This window comes from Condylura cristata, unplaced genomic scaffold (assembly GCF_000260355.1).
Source record: "Condylura cristata isolate star-nosed mole 26May11 unplaced genomic scaffold, ConCri1.0 scaffold00008, whole genome shotgun sequence".
Classification (NCBI taxonomy): domain Eukaryota; kingdom Metazoa; phylum Chordata; class Mammalia; order Eulipotyphla; family Talpidae; genus Condylura; species Condylura cristata.
The window spans coordinates 20,483,187-20,493,102 of NW_004567109.1; the positions used below are offsets into that span (position 1 = coordinate 20,483,187).

The following is a 9,916-nucleotide window of genomic DNA, read 5'->3' on the forward strand; positions in this document are numbered from 1 at the left end:
ATTGTGGGAGCCGCTCCCCTCGTCTGTGCTGTGCTCCCCTCCACTGCGCTCCATCTGGGGCGCGCCCGCCGCCGCTCCCTTCGCTGCTGCGGCCGGCTGGTCTTCCCCTCCTCCGGCTCCCAGGGTAAGGCGCAGGGCTGGATGCTGGACGCAGGCTCCCGCCTGACTGCGCGGGGTGCACCGTGGCGGCCGGGGCGCGGTACTTGAGGGCGCAGGGCGGCCGCGCCCGAGCCTTGGGTGGCGGGTGGTGCCCGGAAGACGGGTTGACAGGCGCGGCATGGGCTGTCTGGGCCTCGCACCTGCAGCGCCCGCGGCCGTCACCTGGCGCGCCCGGCGCTAGGAGCCGGGGTTTCCCCTCGGCGGGCGCTGCCGGAGCCAAAGGGAGGCGTGTTCTGCCGGAAAGCCGGCCGGCGAGCCCTCCCGGACCGGGCGAGAGACCTGCGCGAGCGGGCAGGGCTGGTAGGGGATGGCCGCTCCTGGGCCCCAGGTCTCGGTCGCCCGCCCGGGCACACGCTCGGTCCCCGGTAGCGCGTCTGCGTGGCGCGGCCCGGCTCTTTGTCAGCCGCGCAAGGCGAGCGCGCAGACCCACCCTTGTCGCCCCTGGCTCGCGGGCGCGCCCCTCCCCGACCTAGGAATGGGAGAGGTGGCGACGTGGGCGAGGGTCGCAGACGGAGAGCCCCTGGTGAGGTGCCTGTCGCGGACCCAGCCTGCGGCCTTCGGAGGGGGTTGGGGACGTGGGCGCGCGCTCCAGTGAATCGGGATTGATGGAGTGACTCAGGTGCCGAAGGGGTGGGGCGAGAGCCCTGAGGTCAAACAGGTGTTAGTGAGGGTCGAAAGACTGACAGGGCTAGAGCCCAAGAGGGACGACTTCCCAGGGAGGAAGCCTTGGAGGAACCGGCCTTTGTAGTAAAATGGGCGTCTTGGGGAAGGAATGGGCGGTACTGGATGAACCAGGTGGTCTGAGAGGAGGGGCGCTTACCCGAATCCCGGGCAGAGGATTCGGGTGGAAGCACGGCTTCAGTTTCCCCAGGTGGGGACAGTCACTTAAGCACCAGGCCTGCCTATAAGAAATGGGAGATGGGCACTCGAAGGTCGCGGGGGGAGGGGTAAGTGTAAGGATAAAGAGCAAACGTGTGCCAGGACCTGGGTCCTTTCCTTACTGCCTTCTGTGGCTGAATTCCTTCTTGATGTTGCATGGGAAGAGGCCCAAACGCTGCTGCCACAGGAGGTGCCCTGGCAGGGCTGATCTGTCTGCCGGAACCTGCTAGAGGCCTCCTGCACAGTTTGATGTTTCTTTTGTTATCTCTGTGCACTCTGTGCCTGTGGTGGACATGTGCCAGTGGCCCAGGAGGCTGTCTCTGACCATTGCTGCCCTCCGGGTTGACATGCCCAGAATCCAGGAGAAACGCTGCCCAGAAACCTGTAGTATCCAGCCACTTCGGGCCACCCACTGTCCACATCGCTGTGTGCAGGTTTCCCCCTAAGAGAATTGACATTCTCCTTCCTTTCCCAGGATCTTAGAGCTAAAGTGAGAGCTGCTGTCTTATTCAGGATTTGACACCTGCAGAGAGGCTGGTAGCTGTTGGCATGTGCCATCAGGCTCTGAAAAGGCTGTTGGGGGTGGTGGGCCCTGTGGAACAGATGGTTCTGGGGAGAAAGCTTGACCTGGCTGAGGGAAGGCTGCCCAGTCTGACTGGTGGAACCCAGCTGGTCCCAGAATGATTGTGTTTCCATTCAGATCTCTCTACTTGCTAAACTGACCAGAAAATCTGACTTTCTGTACTGCCTCTCCCACTTCTGTGTCATTCCCACCACAGCCCTGGGAATAAGCAAATGAACATTTTATCTATGTGATGCCTGTCATGTGTCATGCAAGGTGCCAGTCAGTATTACATTTGCATTTCACTGTGTTCTAAAATGCCCTCTAAGGTGAAATATTACCCCCATTTTGCAGATGAGGAAAGTGAGTCTCAGGTGAAGTGACTTGCCCCAGATCACACCAATTGTAAGTGACCAAACTAGAACTTCTGCTTAGGTCTGTCTTACTTCAAGTTTAGCTTTTTCTAGTATATCTGCCAGAGACAGAAGGGGAGAAATCTCACTCGCGCTTTTACTGCATGCCTGCCATTAAGATCATACTTTGGTTTTTTGCAAATACTTCCCATCTGTTGCCCTATTTTATCCTTATACCACTCCTTGGAAGTAAATAGAACAGGGATGTAATAATAGCTGCTGTTTATTTAGTGCTTTTGGGACACCAGGCAGTGTTAAGTGCTTCACATGGAGGGTCTCACCTATTCCTTGCAGACACCCTGTGAGGTTAGGTGCCACCATCGTCCATTTTGTAGGATTTGTGGAGGAAGGTGGAGCTCAACAAAGCTAAGTGGCTTCCCCAGGGTCATACAGCTAGTAAGTGGTGGGGTAGAATTCTCACAGAATTTTGTGAGACAAATGTACCTAATAAAGGTTACTAGTAATAACAACTAACTTCTACATAGTGTTTTAAGATTTTCAGACATAGTCACATGTGATTTCCCCCAAACTCTGTGAATTAGTTTTACCATATATCATCACCCCATTTTCCAGATGAAGAAACTGAGGTTCATAGAGGTAAGAGTTAGTGGCAGAACCAGGACTAGAATCTCTGCCTCCCAAGCCCCAGTGTTCCACAGGTGCACCTTTGATCTGTTCACATGCACCCCTCTCTCCTCCAGGTCACCCCTCCCAGGCCCCCGCTGCAGTGCCTGCCTGAGCCATGTCTTCCTCAGATGAAGAAACGCTCAGTGAGCGGTCCTGCCGGAGTGAGCGCTCATGCCGGAGCGAGAGGTCCTACAGAAGTGAGCGGTCAGGGAGCCTGTCTCCCTGTCCCCCTGGGGACACCTTACCCTGGAACCTGCCACTGCATGAACAGAAAAAGAGGAAGAGCCAGGATTCGGTGCTGGACCCTGCCGAGCGTGCTGTGGTCAGAGTTGCTGGTAAGAGAGGCTGCAAGTGAGCTGGGCGCCATGCTGAGGGGAGAGGGTGCCCGGACACTGAGGATGGGGAGCGGAGGGGCCCTCCTCAGGGCTCCCTGACACACCAGCTGGAATCCAATTTGGTGTTAATACTATTGCAAAGATGGTGAATTAACATTAAAGAAAAATTTGAATGAGCAAAATCTGCCGCCCTACTTCCTGGCGAGAGCCCTGTGTTCAGTTTTGCGTCTTCTTCCCTGCCCTCGTCAAACCCAGGCAGTTAGATTTTCATGGGGTTCCCTTCATGGCTTACAACCATTCTGGGTCCGACTTTCTGCACCTGCTCTTATATCAACAAGATTTTCCATGTTGTATCTTTTGCCTTATCGTGACCTTGTTAAAGGCCATGGAATGTTTCATAGTTTGTTAAATCCTGTTCAGTTTTTGCCATCCTAGGAATGTTGCAGTGGACATCTTGAATAGTAACATTTGACTCTTGTGATTTCCTTGCATTCACGTCCTGCCTCAGGCTGGGTGTGCCTTCCTCCTTTCTGCAGTGGGGTGCTCTCCTCTCCTGTGCCAGGCAGCAGTGCAGAGATTTGGAGTCTGGGGAACCCTGCCACCAACCAGCTCTGAGGCTCTGGGTCCATTTCTCTCTCTCTCTCTCTCTCTCTCTCTCTCTCTCTCTCTCTCTCTCTCTCTTTTTTAAAAAGATGTATTTATTTATGCATACAAGACCTGAGGTAAAGGTCAGAGGTGCAGGGGGTGAGAGGATTCACCAGAGACAAATTGGGGAGCAGAACAGGCAGATTGAGTGAAACACACTGTTGAGGGGAGCAGCGGGTGAAACAGGAGAGGTCTGCTGAGTCATGTGGGTCAGCTCCCTAGCCAGGAATCGAACTCATGCCAAAGTGGCTACAGCTACTAGCTTCATAGTGCTGCGGTTTAACCCCCTGCACCACCAGGGGGGGTCCAGGTCCATGTTTTACACTGTTTCAGCCTCACTTTCCTCATTTAAGATTTTTGCCTGTGCAGGACGGCAGGACAGCCTCGAGATAATGAAGGTCTTCAGGAGAGTGGCCAGGAACTTAATCCACCAGCAGGAGCACACAGAACCCCCTGAGGTTTGGGCCCAGGAAAGGGGAGCTTTCTGCAGTTCTCGCTCTGCTGCTTCTGCCTCAGTCTTTTAGAATAGCTGTGGGGGTGAGCTCAGTACCTCAGTAAACATGTGTCAGGGTGCAGATAGAAAGTTAGGTAAAGCAGCACCTGCAGCTGACTCCTCGACACATCATCCACTGTCAATCCATCACCAAGGCCTGTCCTGCCACCTCTTCTGAGTGGCTCAAGAAGTGCTGACCCCTCTAATTTTCATCTCTCACCTGGACCTTCCGATCACCACCGAATGGTCCTCCCCTTTCCAGTCTTACCCCCTTCCCTCCACAAAATTTAGAAATTTGTTCTAAAATGCAGCCCTGATCCTGTTCCTCAGCTGCTGATGAACCTTCTTTGGCTTGTGGAATAAGAGTCTGTCATAAATGCCATCAAAATCAGGCCCTGAACTCCTCTTCAGCTTCACCTTCAACACCCCCACTGCCACCATGAGCCAGCACCCGCCTGCACTTTGACCTCCAGAGATGTGCATCTTTGTAGGAACAGACCGGCCTGCTTTGCCTTTGTTCACTGCAAGGTGCTGGGAACCCCCCTTCCTCTTCTAAGTGCCGCCTCCTCTGTCCCTAATGCCCCCTGTGGTATCCAAAGCTCCCTCCTCCGCTCTCTTATTCATACTTTTCTCTCCTCTGTGTTCCCTTGTACAGTATGGCAGTTATCCCAGGGGTGCCTGTCACTCCCTCAGGACTGTTAGCAATTCGGGGCTGTGTCTTGCTTTCACTTCTACCCCACAGCTGCAAGCACAGGGCCTTGTGCGTGTTGGACACCAAACGGCACTGACGACGAGTGAATGTGAGCAGTGTCAGAGGATATGAGACAGATTGCGATCCAGGAACAGGCTGGGCGGCCGTGGGAAGCCAGACAGAGAGAGGGTGAAGTGGGTTCTAGAAATCAGGAAATGATTTCAGAGGGGTGGGGCTTCCAAGGAGGACTTGGAAGATGGGCTGGAGTTTGAACTGGTAGGCAATAGGGAACCCTGAGCACGGCCTCTTCCTTCTTTCTGCAGACCTTTGGGCCTGTGGCAGCAGCCAGTTAGCAGAGTTCTCAGAGCTGTCCCTGGGATGCGGGAGGGCTTATCTGTCCCTACGTCTGAAGGCCCTGAGCGAGGGGCCTCTGGACTCTCAACCCTGCATCCCCGCCAGGAGCAGAGCAGAGGCTTCCTCCCACTTCCGTGTCTGCTCTGCCCCACCCCCCAGCACACATGCTGCTTCTAGGTTCCTTTCTGATGATTTCCCCTTCCAGTCTTCTCTGAGGAGGCCCCCGGGATGGTTTGCCTGCTGTCTAGCATTGTGAGCCTACAACAGAAGTGGAGTGGACTCAAGGGGCTTAATCGCCAAGCAAAGTCCCCTTGTCCAGTTGTTATGTCCATGGAGCCTGAGGACAGCAGGTGCTGCACTGTGTTTCCGGCCTGACACTGTCAAGTGACTGTCTTGAGGAGGGGGCTGGGTCCTTGAGGGTGAAAATGGGGAGACTGCCATGGTTAAAAATAACTTGTGCACTGCAGCTGGGCGTGTTGCGTTCGCAGGAGAGAAGAGAAGAGGCAGCAAGGCGGGACTGCTGTTTCAGGGCCTGGCTGACAGCTCCCTGTGATTTTAGAATGTGGCGGGGGCATTACCAGAGTAAAGAAAAAAGGCAGCCTCACTTTTGCGGGGACTGCTTCCTGTGAGATATAGGAGGGTGTGTCTGGGAGACCCTGGGTGCTCTGAAATGGTCTGATTTAGAACTTTCATTCTGAGAGGAAATGGAGTCAGTCACGCTGGCGGCCAGCTGTGGCCTGTGCCGTCTCCTCCTCCCTCTGGGTCTGGGTCATGAAGCCCAGTTGGGGGGTGGGAACTGAATCAGTCTCAGCAAATACCTCCCCCTCTCCCAGCTCCATGTGGTTCTGAGCAGATATCAGAGCCCCTCTGCATTGGAGAGGCCTGAATGTGAACGCCTGCTGTGACCTGCATATATCAGAGTGGAGGGGTGTCTTGGGACCCAGAAACCTGCTGACCTCAGGCTACCGTGTCCAAACAGGTTCTGGGGCTCCCCGCGTGCTGTAGTGTAGTTCTTTCCATCCTTCTCCTTTCTCTCTATTCTCTCTCTCTTTTTCGCCAGTCCTATTCCCAATTTCCAAAGCTCAGCCACAGTGAAGTAGAGGAGAGTCAGTACTGAGAATTCTTGCATCGGCCTTGTATTTACATAGAGATTTCATCATAACTGCGTGGTAGTTTGGACAAGTGTTAGGACCTGAGGCCCAGAGTGTTTAAAGGACTTGCTTGTAATCATGCACGGGACTGGTAGACCAGATCATCTCACACCAAGTACATTGCTATTTCCATTTCCTTAGGCAACACCTGACTGCCAGGCTGGCCTTTATCTTCTGCAGGTGACAGTCTAAATAGCCACCTGAGCCACCTGAGCCCTTCTGGCCATTTTGGGGTGAAGCCTCAAAACTCTGACCTCCAGAGAAAGGCAAAGACAAAGATCTAGGGAACTTCACCTCTTCCTCACTGACTCTGTTTGTGGAGAGTAATAGCACAATCATTACTCATTGGTGGGGAATAGCAAGGAAATGAGAGCTGGGGAAGTTACTTCAGCAGCCCCACAGGGTAGAAAAGAGGAGAGAAAGAAGTCTGTACCCCTTGGGGTACACAAGCCCCTCAGGGCTTGTGGTGAGTGGGGGACGGTGAGCCCAGAGGACTGCCATTCACACTGTCATTGTAGATTTGTTTATTTATGAAAAATTTCCTGCAGAGGGCAGTAAAGTATCTGGAAGAAGGGATCACGTTGTACTAGAGGCTGGGCTGGCTGCAGGAGGGACTCATCGTCCACCTGTTGATCAGGTGTCTCGTACGTATTCAGGCCCCTCCGTTTCCTTGACATTGATGTTCAAAGTTGGCAGAAAATGTGACCCCCTTCTTTGTAGAGCTCAGTGTAGTTGAGAAGGGAAAAATTAATTACATTCAGAATGTGCTAGAAAACACACATTAATGTGCCTGTTTCTATACTGCACTGTTAGCAAAAGGGAGGAGCAGGGCTAAGGGGACCCAGGGCTAAAGGTTCTGATGAAATCATCACCCCAAGCTGCTCCAATGTGGTCTCCCCAAAACCTTTCCTGATCTCTCCAGTCAGACAGCAGTTGTATTTCTACCCAGACTTGTTTCTGGTGGCCTTCTATTAAAGTTCATTGCTCCAGGAACATTCCCGCTGCCAGATCTGTAGTCAGGGGTCCTGTCCTACCCTTCCCGGTGTTGTCCAAGGTCTCACTCTGTGAGCACAGCTCGAGAACCTGGCGACTCAAGGAGGGCTGTGAAATGCAGCTGGGATGCTGGTGTGACTCCTGCCTCAGGCTGAAGCACAGCTGCTGGCCTCACTCAAGGCCATGCCCTGGGCAGACAGCCCTAACTAAGCACCTGCCTGGTCAGAAGAAGGAGCCTGCTCTTCTGTGTGGTTTCTCTCCTCCAGGATGGAGGCTCTGAGAGGATTCCTCTGGCTTGTTAATTCATTCTGTAAAGAAATGCATTTAACCCCAGCTATGTCCAGGCACCGTGGAGTCAGAAAGCATAAGCAAAAGACTTCACTTCTCAGAAGCTTGTGCTTTGACTAATCACTGAATGAGAATCAGAATGTGCTAGACAAACACAAGTTTATGTGCCTGTTACTGCACTTAGCAGTGTCATTTCCTTTAGCTCCTGGACAACTGGAAGAAGCAGCACCACTCCAGGAAGCCAGCAGTTTTCCAGGAGAGCAAGGAAGGGGCCCAGGGCACTAACTGCATCCTTTCTCTTGTTCACTCCAGGGCTTTGTCAGTGAGCAGCTGGATTTGTATCCCCCTCCCCCCACCCCCCAAACTCTGGGAGGGAAGAAAGAGGTGGGAATTGGAGACCCAGAAACAAATCACTGGGACTCTTACTACAGAGCCAGCAACCTTCTTACTTTGGGGCTCTTCCAGCTTTGCTCAGGAGAGCTGGTCTACCCCCTTCCTCTGCTTCTTCCTGGCAGTATCCTTAGAGTCCATGGTTCTGCCCTGGAATTTGGCTTCAATAGCAGGAGAGATGAACAAGAGAGAGTCCTCTGAAAGTGGGGCAGAATGAATTGTAGCACATACCACCAGCTCAGCCCTAGCTCTTTGAAAGTAAATCTGGGTCACATTAGCTGCAGGGATAGAAAATAACCACGTGGGCAGAATTCTGTGCAGGCAGCAGGAAAGGCAGCCAAGCTGTCCTTTCTCTGGGCTCAGGGTCCCTGTGGGATTCCAGCTGGTGAGGGAAAGCGGTTGCCGCATTGCAAGGTGCTGGTAGTTTCCCATCATGCTTTTCTAGAGACTTCCCAGGTGACATGGAGAAGGGTGGCGAATCGCAGTCTGACTCATATGACTTTCTGTTCTGGAACAGCCAAAGACAAGTTAGGAGCGTGGGGGAAGGCTGGTTAATTTGGGGGCTGCAGAAGGCTGGCGCTTCTCACTTCATGGGATTAGAGATTAGATGCCCTTAGCAGCCGAGGATCTGGGGCTACACTCATCTCTTCTGTCAGTAGTCCCCCTGGGAAAGGGCTGTGTACATATGTGGATGTGAATATTAAAGCCCACTGTCTGCAAAGAGCCCTCCAAAGCCTGGTCTGTTGCTGTGGCTAGGACCTCCGTGATTTGGTCTGCCTGTTGCCACCTGTCAGATAGAAGCTGGCCAACTTCCTGGCTCTGCCTTGGCTCTCCTGCAGGAGCAGAACTGGCACGCTTCCTACCTGGAATCTCCACTCAGACCTAGGTTATTGCTGCAGAGAAGCTTTGGAATTCCCTGTAACTTGAAGAGTGATTATGGGCTAAAGTTTCTGTTCACAGTTCTTGTCTCACCCTTACCCTAGAAGGATCAGTGGTCAGTGAAGATTCTACTTGGATCCCCAGTGGGTGTCTCTGGCCATGTCCTTCTAGGCTCATTTTCCCTTTGTTCTTTTCCTCATTTGCTCACTCTCCCATTTGTTTGCTTAAGCAAATAGTTTTGGGTATTAGCTGGACCCCCAGTTCCATCTATTACCAGTTGGGTGACTCTGGGAAGTTACTAACCTTACTGAACCTCACTTTCTCTCAGATAAATATTGGGAATAAGAGTGCCACATGCAGAATCTTGCAGGGTGGATTAATGAGATAGTGGAGGGAGATATCTGCTCCAGACCTGCCACATATGCGCCCTTGGCACATATTAGCTATTCTCATTAATATCACACACTTTTCACTAATTTACAAATGTTTTCATTCATCCCTTTGTTCATTCTCTGACCATGCACTTGGTCATTTAACAAATGTTTCTAAGAATGCTTCATGCTAAGCTCAGACAGGGCTGTAGCACCCCACTGCAGCTAGTGAAGCTAATTAGAAAGCAGTGTGAGGACCTTCCTGGTGGTGCAATGGGTTAGAGCACAGCACTGCAAAGCTAGCCTCAGCCATTGCAGCATGGGTTCGATCCCTGGCCCTGGAGATGACCTACAAGGCGCAGCAGACCTCTCCTGACCCCACCTGCGGCTACCCTCAGCCATGTACTTTGTCAGTTTGCTTGTTCTGCTCTTCACTCTGTCTCTGGTGAATTCTCTCACTCCCAACCCCCCCCCCACCTCTGTCCTGTACCCTAGTTCTGTATGCATAAATAAATAAATCTTTAAAAAAAAAAGAAAGAAAGAAAGAAAGAAAGCAGCATGAGCTGCACACACGGTGGCCCAGATTAGGGGAGCTCTGAGGAGAGCGCTCCCCTAATCTTGCCTCCACACTTAGATTAGAGCAGTGGGAACATTTGATTGGAACCTTAGAAAAGAAGCAGAAATCT

The 9,916-nt window shown here is 52.6% G+C and overlaps 1 protein-coding gene across 1 annotated transcript in view; it reads left to right on the forward strand.

Annotated features, from left to right (window-relative positions):
* Positions 1-80: 80 nt before the first annotated feature.
* The window catches only part of MACF1 (microtubule-actin crosslinking factor 1), a 297,509-nt gene continuing 287,673 nt past the window's right edge, over positions 81-9,916 (forward strand). The window contains exons 1-2 of the mRNA XM_004678829.2: positions 81-124; positions 2,715-2,975. Of these exons, the coding sequence (XP_004678886.1) occupies positions 2,756-2,975 (220 nt within the window). The 5' untranslated portion in view covers positions 81-124; positions 2,715-2,755. The remainder of the gene's footprint in view (positions 125-2,714; positions 2,976-9,916) is intronic.